Source organism: Eurosta solidaginis, chromosome 4 (assembly GCF_040869045.1).
Source record: "Eurosta solidaginis isolate ZX-2024a chromosome 4, ASM4086904v1, whole genome shotgun sequence".
Lineage (NCBI taxonomy): Eukaryota > Metazoa > Arthropoda > Insecta > Diptera > Tephritidae > Eurosta > Eurosta solidaginis.
Window position 1 is genome coordinate 275111783 of NC_090322.1, and position 17770 is coordinate 275129552.

The 17770-nt window shown below is 34.8% G+C and overlaps 1 protein-coding gene across 1 annotated transcript; it reads right to left on the reverse strand.

The window, feature by feature from the left end:
• Positions 1-2326: 2326 nt before the first annotated feature.
• Positions 2327-16282, reverse strand: disco (disconnected). The gene is made up of 2 exons (XM_067781194.1): positions 15495-16282; positions 2327-4436 (listed from the first exon to the last, which is right to left on the reverse strand). The coding sequence occupies exon 2, from the start codon at positions 4405-4407 to the stop codon at positions 2887-2889; it is 1521 nt and encodes a 506-aa protein (XP_067637295.1). The 5' UTR covers positions 4408-4436; positions 15495-16282; the 3' UTR covers positions 2327-2886.
• Positions 16283-17770: the final 1488 nt, after the last annotated feature.

The window sequence follows — 17770 nt, forward strand, 5'->3', positions numbered from 1 at the left end:
CAAGCCAGACGAATTTTCTCTGAGAAACTTTTCCTGGCAGAAATAAACTAAACCCACTGCCAAAGGGTGACTCCGTGGGGAAATAAGCTTTTCTAAGGTATTTTGATATTGCTTTTTCCAGGGTTTTAACCCGCGAACATCCCTGTAGTAAACGACCACGCTTCCATCACACAACGGCGGCTGTTTTTTTGCTTATTTAATTTTGCATAATGCTTGTAGCCATTTTTTTGCTCTACCACTAAGGGGGCGAGTTTACAAATAGGTGGCCATTCACTCCGTCGCTTTAGTACCGGCGTTTCGCCATCTTCGGTGTTCTGTTTCTGATAGCATTGGTTTGGTCAAGAATTTGGTAGCGGTAACGAATGTAGTTTGTATGCACGTTACTATTTTTGGTACTCGTTAACGATAACCTAGTTTTGAGAGCGAATGTTTCAACCAAATCGTTCACATTTTATCACTTATTTGAGCTTAATTCGTATTTATTTCATGAACTTTCGAGAGATATTGTTTTCTGATCTGAGCAAATTCCGAGCCATGTTGCATCCTATACCAAACCATTTTTTTGGTTAAATACATTCAAAAAAAAAAATCACGAAATACCTCATAATTTTTTATTCAGTGATAATAATCTTCAGGTTTATCGTTAAGCTTGATTTTATACAAGTTTAGTTACTAGAAAGGGTGGCGCGAAAAACGTTGTAAGCGCCAATCAAAATTTTCTTAGGAATGCAACAAATAAATGTTTATTATTAAATAAAACATAGTTCATTTTAGTATTTTTTTCAATATATTTACAAAATATGATTTATGGTGGAAAATACGACATTGGAAGAATCGATATTCGATAAAATAAGAGAGAGTACTCTTAACGGTTGTCAGCGAGAAGAAAATAGGGCTTACAACGTTTTTCATGCCACCTTTTCACCGCTGTGCTGTCCAGAATGATTTATATAAAATGTCTCTGATTTTGAGTACTATCCTTTTTAGTTTAGAATGCGATATGAAATGCCAGATATGATATGAGATCTGGGACCGTATCTTGTTTTACGATCCGTGATTGAAATCGATTTTTTAAACCTCAATAGCTCTAAAATGGTGATTCAGATTACTGAGATATTTGAGCTAGTTACAATGCGTAGAAACTATATCCATAATTTATAATACTTTTTATTAATAGTTTGATAGTTTTTATTGGGACGAATATTAGCATCACTAAGCTGTTAGTAAATAATCACACAACAACGAAAACATGAACCAGTCACTCTTATGTACGTGTACACATTAAAGCTAGCAACACTTATGTATATGGCGACAAAGAGCTATCTCACACACACAGAAGTAGACGTCAACCGAAGTAGTTACTCACACATACACACGCATATGGCTATAAACTACAAATATACATGTACTTATATAGCTGGTAACTAACCAAGCAGGAGCTACAACTGTTCGGGAAATTACTAGACTTTAGGAGAAATTGATTAACGAGGAAACCGAAAGTATAAAAGCAGCGCAAGCTGAGTAATAACGATTCAGTTTTGATTTAAGCACGCTATTGGTTGTGAAGTATAATTGTGAAGTACTACTCCTAAATTTATCTAAATAAAGCCCAGTTTGCAACACTGAATATTGGCGTTATTTATTCGACAGTTCAGCGATACGAACGTTAGCAGAAGATTTTAAATAAGCGGAATTTCCTTAAAACGGTTTTCGATACGTGATCGTTAAACACGATACGGGCCCAAATGTAATTTTTATTCGTCGATGTTAAGTTTTATTTCTTAGTTATCCTCAATACGACGAAGCCATTGTTGACTGGAGTAATTTTCCATTAACTTTTCACACTGGCATTAAAGTTTGACTAAGTCTTACACAGCTTCGAATTTGAGTATGACATCGATGACCTGAATTTGAAGGAGCTACGATGAGACTCGGTTTTCGTTAAGGCCAACAATAACTTTCTCTTGTCCTTGTCGCATTCCTTTCGAGGGAGCAAAGAGCAGAACTTACGACACACTAAGATTTGCACACTCTAGTAAAATATTGTGGCATAGTTGTTTCATTGTTCGAATTATCTTCACCATCATCACGGCTCTTATTCGGTTCCCAAAGGCAGGGAACTTCTGTTGAAAAGAAAGTTATTTGGAGGCTTTGGAAACGCACTTTTTGTTTACCACAAATGCAATTTGAAGAAAACCCCATCCAGCGCTAGCAAAGTTGGATAATAAAAAATGGTTTTAGATTTTAATTCTCATATAAATTTTATTTTTTGTAAATCTGTTTTATTATTTATTTCGCTAAATATACTTTCTGACTTTACCTTAAACTTAATATTCAATATGATATGTTACAATATATCTAAGCAATAATTCTAACATCTGAGATTTTTAGTCTCCGATAACACGTTGTACATTAATAACAGTTAAATTGAGTATCAATTAAATTATCTTTAAAAACAAACGTATACATTGAGACATTTTTATTGGAAAATAACTTTAAATAATACATATTTGGTTAATTTTACCAAAAATCTTGACATCCATGGAAGTGTTATTAATACTCTAAGGTTCCGTTTGCAGAACGTTAAGTTATCATTTTTAACTCAGAGTGAGCTGCACTTCCAAACTTAAAATTAATTATAGTGTGAATACTTTCGCAGGTAAAATGAAATACATATACAAAAATACTAATAAATGTATGTTTTTATAATGAATATTTACAAATAAGCTAAATTGGATTCACAATTGAACCAAAAACATATATGAATTGCAACAGAAAGATAGTAAAAAACTAAAATTACACACAAAAGTACATAACAAGGTAACGTTGTTTAAGTTGACTACCAGAAAGGACGGTCGAAATAATGGGTATTGAGATGACTAAATTCTACACCGAGATGACACTCGTTGACATTTCGTTGTATTGAGATTGATTCGGATTCTGCTTTATACCATCGTTCATCAGCATTGTACGGTAGACCTCAGAGAGCAAATTCCACATGGGTGGTGTATTAGGCGATCCAAGCGAAGTACCTAATGCAGGTAAAGCAGTCGGCACATAAGGTGCTTCGGAAGACTGTGCTGCGGCGGCGGCTGCGGCTGCTGCAAACATTTGCGATTGTAGCAAGCGCAACTGATGGTCCTCTGGCGATAAAGCGGGCAAGGAATTAGATGTAGTCAAAGATTGCTTGGAAGAATCTGAATCGGAAATTCGTTGATGAACCAATTGAGAGGAAAGATCAAGACCTTCCGTACTATTCGAGTTTGTTTCCTCTTCAGCTTCCATTTTTACAACCACAGGCGCAGTGTATTCCACAGACAAATCACTGTTGCTGCGCTTGCGTTTTCCTAGTAAACAATCCATAGAAAAACCATTCGATTTGGGCAGCATTGCTCTTTTATGGCTATCACTATCTCCACTGTTGGTATGTTGCATTGTTGTAACTGGACTGGATAAGCGTTCATCAGCTGCAACTACACGTCGCTTATGCAAGCTGAAATCTAGCGGTTCATTGGAATTCTCTATTTGATGCAGTATCTGCTCAGCTTCCTCCTCGATGGATACTGTTATGAGCTCTTCATCTTCTTGGCCATCATGTGCCATAGCATTATCATCATCATCGTAATCTATTTCCCTGCAATAATCGTCCACATCACTGTGACTATTTCCGTGACTAGTATTGGAGGCGGTGGTATGTACATCTAGTATGTAGCTCTCATCCTCAGCCTCACCATCGGAAGCTGATGCAGACCCTGTACCTGTTGAGCCATGTCGCATGCTCATACTTATACCCAAATGTTCCTGGTTAGATAGCATGTGTTGTAATCTCACATTACTACGAGACGATGGGAAATCACCAAACATAGGCGATGGATGCGCGCCATATCCAGCGGTGTGTGAGTGTGGCATTATGGGCGGAAATGCGGCCGAAGGCAATAGACCAGCAGGTGACAATGAAAACACAGGAAATTGTTGCGCAGTGCGTCCATCGTGCGGTGAGATTTTGCGGCGGATGTGAGGCGAATGTAACTTTGGGTTGGGGTTCGCACTATGACGATTGCGTGAACGACGCGAACTGAATACCATATTGCAACCCTCAACAGTGCACTTGTGCATCTCACGCAAATGTACAGCAGAGAAATGTATCTTTAATGCGCCCTTATCGCAAAAGGTCTTTAAACAAATGGAGCATTGCACGCGTTTTTTGCCTGTCATAGGGTTGATAAACTGGGCGGCAAGGTTGACAGGCGGGGAGCCCCAGCGCTTTGGTTTAGCCAATGCACCTGCGATGGGTGAAGTGGCTGGCGAGGTAGCGATATTTGAGGTGTGCATGGTAGTTGCTGCTGCATTTGGCGGATGACCTAGCAGGTAGGATGGTGGCATAAAGGCAGACATGAGGTGTTCCATATTTGTGGTTTGTTTTGTATTTAATTAACCTGAAACGAAAGGAAATAAAATAAATTAATTAGAATGATTTGATAAACGGATTATTTTGTAGGCATACATAGGTGGTAAAAATATTTATAATTCCTCGAAAAAGATATATATTAAACATACAAACTTACGTATATCAACCAGGTTTTATCCCAGGGACCGTGGCGATTATAAGTTCTATTATTAAACTGCTTTTTTACAATATTTTTAAAATATTTAAAAAATAATAATTATTTTTGATTCAGTATGATTTGTTGAGTTCAAATCTTGACCAATAACAGTAATTTGCAATCCCTGATTTTATTCATTCAAAAAACATCAAACAAAAGATTTTCAAATAAGAATCGAGTTTCCGCTTTTTGTATAAAGATAGATATTCTTATTTTATATATACGTGAAATGGCACTAGCATAATCTTGATTGACAGCCTGAAGTGGCAATATGCGGTTAGAGTAACAATTCATCCCACCAATAACAAATACGGAGTATGAATGACTACATTTGTTTGCGATCATCTGAACATAATTAGAAAGATGACATCTCCTACTAAGCGAAAAAATGCCTCAGCCGGAATTTAATACAAACGAAATGATACGATAAGTCAGTATATATCACGATATGAGTATACACTTATAAGGAATGAGCAAAAGCGGGTGGAAAAATCCAGTTTGTAGTGGATTGAATTGAAGTGGGGTGAAGTGAATTGAATTGGTTCAAGAAGGAGATTACATCATTTCCTTGATGTCATGTGATGGATAAGCGAATACGCACTTGAATGCATTAAGCGACTCGCATATGGAATCACTTGTCATGCCAACAAAGCGACAAAAGTGAAACGAGTTGAGACCAAATCCGTTTAAGATTGTTTTATCCATTTATACTTCACTTTTTTTTTAACAACTCGATGATTCAAAAGGAAAATGTAAAAAACTCAGGCATTGCGTGCTTTTGCAGGTATAATTTTAAATGATGATTGCAGAATAATGCAAAGATTTGTGTCTCTGAAGTGGCAAAAGCAATATCGAGAGACAACTGGCAATCAAGGACACACAAAAATTATGCCATAAATGTCCCCAACAGCAATTCACAGTAATCGAAGAGATTGTAGGGGTATAATCATGTAGAATGCATGTATGTATGTGTGTATATACATATATTATTTTTGCAAAATCATAAACCAACCAGTATTGTGAGCTTTTGTATTGGAATTAATGTGAACGACACACAACCTCAGTCGGACAATGAACGCGCATAAATCTAGGTCCATGTACACCAACACACAAATATACCAACAACCCAGAGTGTTGGGGAAAGACATAACTCAAATCATAAATTCAAGTGATCTTGAACACCAAATTCAAAAACTGGATGACAGTAAAAAACAAAATGAAAAAGTGTCAGGCACGCCTCTTTATGGTTTTTGCTTGACACTGCAAATGTCCAAGAAGAAGAATGAAGTGACAAAATGTATGTCTCAGCAAGCGAAGGCTTTTGTAGTACCTATGGAATGTGTCGCTATCGTACGTACATATTTGAGGTTCGTATCAAAACTCTTGAGGTTCAAATAATTTACGTTGATGCTTTTGACGTTGCCAGTAAATGCACTCAAGTGTACTTCATGAATGTAAACAAATTATTATGATTTTTTAGAGTTGTTTTTTCTAATGAGGATTTCAATTTTTTCAAATATGGACTATGTTGTGCTGCATAAACACACGCAAATATGTAATAAGACAAAGTTGATTGAGGGATTTTGTCAATAATGATGTATCTCAAAAATTCTCTTTGAAATATCTTCGTATAGCGCCGTTCTAAGTATCTTTGGAAGCGGACTTAAGCTGGTTGTAACTGAAAAAATTAGTTTTCTGACAAGAACAATATGAAGCTTCAATTCATTTTCACAAGCAAAAAGGACATAAATCCGTTAACCATGTAATAGAAGATGTATGAAATTTATTATGAGAATTTAGCTACTTTTACAACTTTTTTTTTTCTTAATACGATCTACTGTATATACACACCTAAATATGTCAGTGTGTAATAACATTGAACAATTTCTCATAACTTGCAAATTGTAAATTGCACCGAAGCTATCCGGTGATCCTTTCTTGTCAGTGGGCCAATAAAATCTTTTTATTACGTTTAGCCAACGGTGGCTGCTATAATTCGCCGCGTTGTTTTAGTTATATGTCAGGAACGTCGTCACCAAACTGCCATGTCGAAGCCTCATAAATTCTCTGAACATGTATGCAAATCTATATTATGCATATATATATAAAGTAACAGTGTTCTTATGTCTGACTCGATTATGAATAAGTAGCAATGATTCTTTTTCTGTCTCTTGTTAGGAAACTTAGCAAGTTTGCATAAAAGAATTTTCGAAATTATGTACATATGTAAATAGGTAATCGCTTCCACCTATAATTCAGCAAGAGACGCGATATACCTTCTTATGGATGTTCCAAAAAAGGGGATTATCTTCGTTTCCCTGATGTTCTCATGCGCCTCGTGCTCATAATTATAGAAGAACATTTATGCAAGTATCTATGTATGTATGTACACATTGGTATAGATTATCACGTCATTCATAAAATATACAACAGGTTTAAAAAGCTTTTTAGAATGAAATACTCATAGAAGTGTCCATTTAGAAGAGCTTTTTACACGAAAAGCTTTGCTCTTCAAATAACAATCCCACTCGACACATTTGCTTCACATTAAAATAACATGTTAAGTTCCGAAGACGATATCCAATATTATTCTCCAACCTTCGAGACACTCTTAGACCCTCAACATCGTTACAAAGAGAAGAGGAAAGGAACCCGAACTAAATTTTTTAGGAATTAGACCAAATATTGTGTAAATAAATTCGGTATCATGCATAAAAAGTAAGAATTTCCTAAAACTCGATTTTCTGACTAAAAGTTGTGTAGTTTGTTTCTCTATTAAAATCAAAACGAAGCCACCTCTTACTTAAAAACCGAGGCTAAGCAAATGCACGCTTATTATGCATGAGGCCCATTTATCTCCGTATTGAAATCTTAAATTTAACTAAAATTAGGGAATCGGCTTCGAGTACAAGTTGAAACTTTCCCAACTTGAAAGGTATAATATTTAGTCATATAAAAAAATGCCGTTTTTGTTGAGAATGCTATGATTCTCAAGCTGAGCCACTGCTGAGAAACAAAGTTTGGTCTTGGGCCCAAGAATATAACCGCGGCAGGTATGCCTGTCGTAAGAGGCGACTAAAATACCCAAATTATTCGAAGGGTTGTGTAGCGCAAGGGTTGCCAACGTAATTTATAGCTTATCCAACCCATATGTGAACCACACGTACCCTTGTCGAATCCAATCTCTAGAGCAGGCGAGGCTCAGGCGATCCCAAGTTCCTCATGGAGCATGGGGTGGGTGCGCGATGGCCTTAAAGGTGCAATATGATCATATTATATCGTTCCCGAGAGGATCGGACTTGTATCTTAATCGTGCTTGTCAATCACAATTCCCAAAACCTTCGGGAAGTGTCTTTATTTCTACAACAACAACAACGAAGCTTGGCCTTTCAAAATTATGCTCGTTATCAATTTGATCTCTAAGGTGGCTTTACTGTAACTGTTTATTTTGCTTTAATTAGAACAATTGGATAGATTACGATGGCAGAAGCCTCGACAAATTTCTAGCGTATGCCGTTCAATATGGCATGGTTTTACTTGAAATAATATTGGAGACTTAGACGCCCCATGTTCGAACCAACGCAGTAGCACACCGGGAAAAATTAAAATGACCAAAGGTCTCGACAATTTAATATCTAGTGCAAGAATTACGGTATTCAGCCCAGTGTACTGCGACTAACACAGTTAGCTATGTACATAAATATGCAAATTGTGTGAGATGTGAAGATTTTTAATCGATCGTAAATAATTACGACTCACACAGAAGCAACAAATCAAGCCGCGAAGGAAATTCATTTACGATTTACAATCAGCACATTTCAACAAAAATAAAAATTGTAATAAAATAACGAAAGACAGTGGACAGTGGTCACATGAGAATGAGAACGACGCTTAAACGTACGTACATATGTATGTATGTAAATAAAATATCACATCTGAACTCCTCTGAACTGTGATGTGATTTTGTCAACATAGCATTCCAATTTGTTTGAATTAATTTCGGCCTATCACAATCACAACAACAACAACATGCGTAACACGTGTAAGCTGCGCGACCTTACTTTTTCCCATATTTACCTTTGTATGTTTGTATTTTTGTATAGCCATAAAATAAATAACTCGCACCCATAAATTGATGCTTGCAAGTTACATACATCAACATCTGTCACTTGTTTCGAACAACAACAAACATAAACCGAGCCATGACATAAAAATGACAGTACTTTTTTAATGTATTCGAAAGTAACAAAAAAGACAGTAATGACATAAAATAACAAAAAACACGATTTTAAGATGTTAAGCACTATTTTTGTTGTACTATTTTGTGAATATACAAATTGTACACATACATACATACAAACATACATCAGTAAAAAAAAAATATGAAAAAGCTGTAAATGCCAAGAAAAGTGTCAGCAGCAGACCAAACACTTCCACTCAATCGAAAATCCAGCATCCAACAACAAACATTCCGCTCGTCAAACTTCAGCAATAATCGCCAGCGACAGTCACCAGCAGCCAAACGAAGATGACACTTTTATCACTGGGACAGTTCGATGGCGGTCCGCTATTAATGTGACTCTTGTGACTTTTGCTGGAGTTTCGGTGAGTTTTGGTGGCTACTGAGATTGTTCGCTTGATGTTGATTTATTATCGCCGCTGATTGTATGCGCTGATCATTAACATTTAGATTGGATTTTTCTTGATGTTAACTTATGTGTACATGCATATGTACATCCATACAGTTTCTTTGTTGATCCCGTCTTAGCCTCTTTTTAGATGCTTAGCTTGTTTATTATGTTGCTTGAATTTTTATACTCTTTTCTAGGTATTCAGCTTCTGACTGTTATAAAATCCTAATGAGCTTTCTTAGAGCTCTCTTAGTATGTTGTTTGCTTGCGTTAGACTATGCGTTTCAAAGAATCTTTGACAAAATCTTTAGTTGTCAATTATCTGACGTGGAAAGAAGGCATACATACTTTCATAAAAAGCCATTAACAAAATACAATAGGCAACCGGGCAGCGTACAACAAGCCATTAAAAGCAACACCGATCAGATCGCACATTGGTAATTATAAAGCCATAATGTATGGTATTCGTTAGTTTGTATGTATGTACGTGTGTACGAAAAGGAGAGATAGGAGAGGCGTAAAAAGCAGGCGACAGAATAAATCTTTCATGTATTCCGGCAATTAGTTACAACTTGTAACTTTTTTTCCAATCGTTGAGTTTTTACTTCTTTTTTGAAAAACTGAGTCAAAGTAAATTGCGGAGAAGAAAAAATGATATAATATTTGTTACTTTAATATGACTTTGAGAGATATTTATGTACGAATGCATACCCCAGAATCATCGGAAAGATACATATTCCCCAAACTTTGAAAAAATTTGTAGTTCCCGAGTTGATATCCAAAGTCATTATCCACTTATTCCACATTCTTTCCTCAATCTTGAAGAATTTTGAGTATTTCCCAGTTCTCGACCTCATATTCAAATATTTTTAATTTTAAATAAACTAATAATTCATAAACCGATAAATTAAAAACCCTATATATTTTTTATAGCAATGTTACATCTGAGTCCAATTAGAAAATCACAAATGAATACAAGTTGAGAATTATTTGTAGATGAGAAAACGCTTTTTTTGTCAGATAATAGAAATCCCCTCTTGTTAAGAAAACTATGATTTTCAAACTGAGAAACAACGCTTGAGATTTGAGGAGTATGTTAGTTCTAAAATTGGGCTCTAGTGTGGGTCAAGCATAAAAGTTTATTGAGTATTATGCTAATAATGTCATTTTAATGAGTTTTTTTTTTTTTTTTTTTTTTTGAAAATAGCAAAAGTTGTGGTTTTTTCCTAAAACTTTACGTTGTTGGATCCTTTTTTTTGCAAGAATTTTGTTTGCATAAAATATCATTTAGAGGGTTAAACAATTTTAGAAAATTATTTGCCGGAAAATTTTACTATGGATGCTCTCAGAAAACAAACTTTTTAACAAATGACGTGGAAGACCACAGAAGAGAAAAAAAGATATTTTTCGTCTTGAAGTAGGCAATAATTTTGTATGCTTTATTTAGTTGCATTTTTTTCCAAACGAATATTTTTGTTGGTTAAGCTAATCGTTAATCGTTAAATATTTTTGTGGAAAATGACGTCAATACGAAGATGATTAAAAAATGTGTTGCATATTTCAAGGCGCAATCTTTCATTTTTTTTATTCCGCCTGTCTTTCCACGTCCCTAGTGCGACGATATCGTTCAAGAAATTCTCCGGCGAATATTTTTCTTGGATATTTTACTCTGGCGACCTCCGATATATTATTTAATTTGCACTGTTCAAACCTTTTTACGAGAGAGCTAAAGGGTTAACATGGTCCTTATGAATTTCAGTTATATGAGTTTAATCATGTTCTTAAAGCAAATTAGGCAAAATATTACAAATTTGAAATGACTATTGCGAGGACATTTGATCACAGAATTCAAAACGGTTTTGAGGTCTCATCTATAGTAGGAATTATTTATAATCATCATGTTGAATAAGTTTGGTTGTAGCAAAATTTTTGATTTGATAGTAACAATTTCAAACTTAAACTGTAAACTAACAGTCATACGAGAATAAATGGATTAGCTCAGTTCTTTAAAATAAATAACATCAATGTCAACGTACAAAAATCATAAACCAGTATCCTGAGGATTCTTTAAAAGATTATACGATTCCATTAGAGAGATCATAACGTTAGCCACCAGTTGGAAATATGTTCAATCTAACAAATACTGTCAGGCTTGTGTGTACATACTTATATGTACCTTTGCAAGTTTGTATGAATAAATGTTACAACCAGTAACAACAATAAAATCAAAAATAATAACAGCAAAGTTTTGATTGCTGCAATCGTAGTCGGGAGCCGTTCTAAGTACCCCACTCTTCGTAGTTTTGTATATACATTCACATATACATATAAACGCTTTTATGAACGATGAGATCTTAACAAAGAGGACGACTTTCTTGATCTTAAATGTGATTTTTTTTATTTCTCTTTAGATATTCACAACTTCGCATAGATTAGGTCGTACTAAGCTATGGAGTTAACCGCCTTTTGATATCATAAAAATTGAAGACCAGTAGTTGTAAAATCGTATTACCGCTAAGAGGACAGCAAAACATATTGAGCCACTATCAACGTGACTTGGAGGACAAATATCACAAATGTGCGGCTGATGGAGTACGAGAAGCACTAAAGCACAAAGCGATTGGTAGCGTCACCAGGCAGGGAGGGTGTGAGATAAAACAGCACATAAAATGGTGCTAGTTGTTGCTGCAATGTAGTAACTTTGGTGCCAAACATGGTCGGTGTAGAATGTATGTGTGCATATTTTTCTGACGACATGCCGACATTTTTACAAAACATCTTATCTCCTTATTAACTCAACACATGTTTGCCTTAGGTAGAGAGGGCTTTAGTTGAATTCTGATGTATGGCCTTCTTCAATAAAAATAATGCCCCCAACGCCTTTTTGAACCTCCGTATAAGATTTTGTAGTCTCCCACTCAACTAATTACACATTGTTTTAAATGTATCTTTTCTACTTTTTAGTGAATTTCGCGTTTAACCTATTTAAATCAGATATTTCGATATTGATACCAATGCTATTACTTTGGTCTCATGAAGCTCTATATTTCTTTCTAATGTTATTTTAAGTTCTGAAGTCATTTTCATGTTTTATGCCGACTGCGAACGGCATCTGCAAGGCAGATCAGTTTTCAGTGAGAGCTTTTCATGGCAGAAATACACCCGGAGCGCTTACCAAACACCTCCGAGGGGCGACCCCACTTAGAAAAATTTTCTTCTGATTGAAAAACTTTATTTCTAAAATTTTGATGTTGCTTTGCCCGGGGTGTGAACCCAGGGCATACGGTGTGGTAGGCGTAGCACGCTACCATCACACCACGGTGGCCGCCAATGAATGACATATGAATTGTACAAATCGGACGTCAAGGACATAACCAAGCTACAATAAAAAAGAGTTTCGACTGTATTTCAAAAATGAAAACAGCGTCCTGAACTCTCTCAACATAAGCTCTCTTTTGGCAATTTTTTTTTTAAATAATATGTGGATCGGCCCACTCCAACATACATATTAACATCAATGTACATAACGGACATCTGCAGTGATTCGTTTAATTGAACTAAAGCGCTGTCAATTGAGTTGCCATGACCTCATAACATTTTTGGGCCAATTCGATTGGCTGCCTCTTTGTGCTCAGATTTATTCGTTTCAATTGAAATTTTAATTAAAAAATCGGCAGAATCGTCAGCCCATTTAATGTTACGAGATGTCGTCTGTCATTGGACGTTTGGACGCTTGGCGCAATTGTTGTTGTATTGTGTGTGGAATTTTCGTTATGCCCGCTTAATTACAAGTACAAGTAGATACATACCTCATGTGTCGAAATGTATATCTGATTTATTATTATTTTTTTGTCTTTGACCTCGCTCTTTAGTGGTTTAATAGAGGCATTTAATACCAGTTTTTCTCACAGTTAAACTTAAGTACGACTAATAATTAAAAGAACGCTGAAAACAAGATGATAAAAAGTTTTGCACGCCACTCTCGGTTATATGCCACAAAATAGTATATAACTAATTATGTGGATATAAATATAAAACAAAAATATTTTTAACAATGGAAACTGAGCCATATAATTTTGGAATTTATTTATCAAGCGTATGAAGGCGACCGCCTGCAGTGTTCCCCAAACATTTTAGACAAAGTTTTTATTTTGGTTCAATTTGACTTATTTTGGCTGCTTTAAGCTACATAACAAATTTTAACAAGGTCTTTTTAGTGTTTTGTCTTGTCAAGTTGTTAATTATCGTATTTAAATGGTCTTTCTAAAGCGGCGAGCTTTAGCCAGTGCGACTGACGTTGATATTATGCTCTTCTCATATTCATGGTTCTACGTTCGCCACATTATCGTCGTTTACTTTCACTAGCCTTAACTTTTGTGTCCGCTCCTACTTGAGTCTGCATAATAATTTGTTATAAATAAATTTATGAATGTATGTGTATTTTCTAATTAGCGTTTACGGCCATTGGAGTTATGAGTGCAAACCTTTAGTATTATACTGACGTCTGACAAATGTCGAAGTTGATAAATGAAATGCACCACAGGTTTAGAAAATGTTAGGTGATGTTATGTAGTTATTACTATAGTGTTAACTACTTTGTACTCTTTACTTTAACTTTTAAAATAATTTTAATTGAGTTTTCGTGTTAACTTAAAATTTTGAATAACTTCAAAAAAAGAAAATTCTAATTAGTTAGAAAATATCTAAACTCAAAAATAAACAAAATATAAATTTTTAAAAACAAAATCAAAATAAAAGATTTTTTAAATATCAACTTGAATGTTTATATATTAAATATATCAACATTCAAGTTGATAGTTATTTTAAAAATTAAAAATGTAAGGACATTTAAATTAAGTAATAAACAAAGATTTATTAAAATATATAGTTATTACTATAATTACTAAGTGACTCAACGAGGGGGTTTTACAAAAGTCCTAGCTATATCGGACAAACCTATACAATAGTTTTCTTACTGCAAATCTATGCATAAAAAAACTCATTGCGTTCGCAGCAAAAGGGAAATCAGTTATTCAATTTGTTATACTATAATTCCAATGAAACGAAATTAAAATACTTTTATTAGAGCATTTTGACAATTCATTATCACTAGCTTGAGCAGCCAAAGTAAGTTTTTGAAAGTTTCAGGAGAGCGTTTTGAATGTATTTGGGGCCTCTATGAGATCACGAATCGAAAACTATTTCCACGCAAACGATAAATATGATACTTCCAATAGACTCCGATTCTAATGAGTACACATGTCAAAATCGTATAGGATGCAAGCCTAGCTGTTTGGTTTTTGTCCAAAAAATCATAATTTTTATAGCAATAGCCATATAAATCTTTGTGATTATAGTAGACTGGTTGCGGAGAATATAATGCTGGTAATATTTCAAAATGTTTTAATCTCGACTTTAGTTCTGATTGCTTATTTCACCAATTTTACATTTAGGGGATAAAAATCCATATTTAAGGAAAAAATATACTTTTATATTTTAGTAAATTGTAACAATCGCTAAGTTTTAGAAAAGTTAATAAGTAAAAAAACGCGTGTCTTAAAAATCACCAAATTTGAACTTTACAAGTAACCATTTGTGAAGATTCTTCTGTTAACTTTTGCATATTAGAAAATTTCTTGACCTATAGAAACCAGAAAACTATAAATAAGTTAGGATACAAACATGTTATTAGTTTAATTGCCAACGTCCCTAACCAACACTTTGAAAATGCCGTATCTGCTTGTATTGAATGATAAAATAAAATAGAGGAGTTCCGGATTTTGGTATTATATTTACACAATATACCAAGAAATATTGGGATAGACATTTGCTACGCCATTGCAAATACGCAACAGCAAAAACTGTAGTATATTTTCTCAACACAGAATAGCAAATCAGTAACTGTCGATCCAAAACAAACTGTGCAAAAAATAAATTGAAAATTAAAAAAATTGTTGACGATCTGTGGCTTATATGTCAGACTTCAACTTTTATTTTTTTTCTTGGTTTCTTTTCCCCTTTATTTTTCGAACTTCTTTTCATCTTAATTTCCAACTCACATACACTTGAAATACAAATTATAGCCCTTAGGTATTCCACATCAAGTAGTATCTAATTTTATAAATGCTTCGTGTTTTTGAATTGTCCTTACACTAACTACACCCAAAATAAAGTGCCGACGGCACAACACAATTTCCACGTTAAAGCCACTGGTCACCAAATTTCTAAACATACTATTGAGATAAACAAATTTTCTTACCTTTTTGTAAATTAGTAGATAATTTTTGCTTATATCCCTTCCAAACTATATAGTAATTTCTCAGGTAGGTGCGTTTTTAACTATTTGCTTCGTCTCGCAAGATTTACGTAGTTAACCAATTCTTGCAATTGCAGCGAACGTTTAATAATCTTTTAATATGTTTATTATATAAAATTTGGTTCCAAGCTTTAAATTTGTTCTTCTTTATACGCACTAGTTCGTTTAAACTCCTTTCTTAAGTATAGAGCTAATTAAATCACTTTAATACATATTTTTCATCTATCGATATCAGTCTGTCAATCAGTCATATACACCCACATATTCACATTTCTTATTAATTATTGTTTATATCTTTATTTTGAATTCGAACACTGTTCAATATTGACCGACTCTTTTATTCTTACAGTAGGTGGTTTATTTCTTCCACCAACCAATTCACTTGTTCTAGTTTTTAATAAAAGATGTGCCCGCCGTTTTTCTTCTACTTCACTCCTGCATTTATGTCCACTTTCAACAAAGTCGTGGGTGACACTAACTGACTGTGGCACTTTTTGTCGCTGTGAGAAATCCAGTTTCTGCTTTTGCCACTTCTGCAACAACAATTTCTTAACAGCTGCCTCACACCAGCGCTAGCATCAACACCGGCTATATTGACACTAACACCAATGCAGGTAGCATACGCAACCCTGCAGGCGAGAACACAGTACCACCAACCAACACGAACACATTTTAGTATTCTTAGTTTGTAGTCGGCTGCGTTGCTGCCATGTTTGGCTTTACGACGCTGCTTGGGGACACTTTGCCGCCTGGCGCTCTTAGCCAAATGTGTGCAACATGAAATTACGTCAAAAAAAAAATTGTTGATAAGGACAACTTCGTTAGCAAATGACTGCGACGTGAAATATACACAACACCACAAGTTGAACTCAACTGTCCTGAAGTATAGAGCGTGACAATCATCCGAAACTACTCAGTAAAGCGGGCAGAGTCGCTGTTAAAAGAGCGCATTGTGCTGTGAGCGACTTACGTACTCGTGGTATCTATAAGAATGACATAAGAGACAAAAACGCATACAAATGAAGGCACATTTGTATCTACGAGATTGTATGTGTTTGAATGGTTGCCTTTAAAAATGAGCACGAGCGTGCATGGATGTGTTTGTAATTCTGAATGGCTGCGTGCTCAGTGACACTCAGGCGGCCAATTTGACTTGTGTGTGTATTGTCGCACTCCCTCACCTTGATTAGTCCGAACAGTGCACTACCAGGAACAGCACGTGGTGGTAACCAAGAATTCGATTGACAGAGTAGAAACGAAAAAAAAATGTTCAACCAATTTATGGAGCACAATAAACCAGTCTGGCAAACTATTTCGCTCCAACTACAGCTAATTTAATATAGCGCATTCACTCACTCCTCTGCCAACATCTGCTGATATGCTTGATGAAAAGAGCAAATGAAAAAACTTATGTATGAATATATGTTTGGATGCATGAATTAATGTACCTCCCTATTCATATTAAACACCCAGCATAAATTGGCATAAGCGGTTGTAAGCAATAAGGTTACGACGAATATAACCTTATAATACAAGTTAATATATGTCATAAGTCTTATAATGACGTCTTATTTTAAGCTTATTTAGGCAATTTTTTGTAGATCCAAACTAGTTTTTTAATGGAACATTTTTTTGTGAAAACCTTCTATATACACTAATATTTGGAAATTATACTTGTTGAACCTTATACTCTGAACCTTTAAAAACTCGTTCACACGAGATTAAAGATATACGTGTTTTTTTACTACAATCTTTCATTGTCTAGACACGTTGACGCTTTTGTTTCTAAATAGATTGCAAGTTAATTTGGTTAATTAAATGTAATTCTGTGGACATATAGGATACATTGGAGCTTAAAGCGTTTTTTTTTTTCTCTTCTGTTAAGAAGTAGAATGTGATATTGTACATTAATATGGAATCTGTTTTAAGAAGAGAATTCATATAAAACATTTAGTAAAATCACTATAGGTACGGATGCTTCATTGGCACGATGGCTTTACATCATATGGCAGCAGGTGCTGATTTCTTCATGTTTGTCCATAATGTAATCAATAGTAGCTGAAAATTAAGTTTTCCATTTTTCGAGATTTTATAATATCCCAAGACAGTCGTGCTCTGTAACCTGGCGGAAAATTGGTTATTTATTAAGAAATGTTCAATTAATTTTTATTAATAATTATACAATGAATAAATCAGTAGCGGAAGCAATAATAACAATT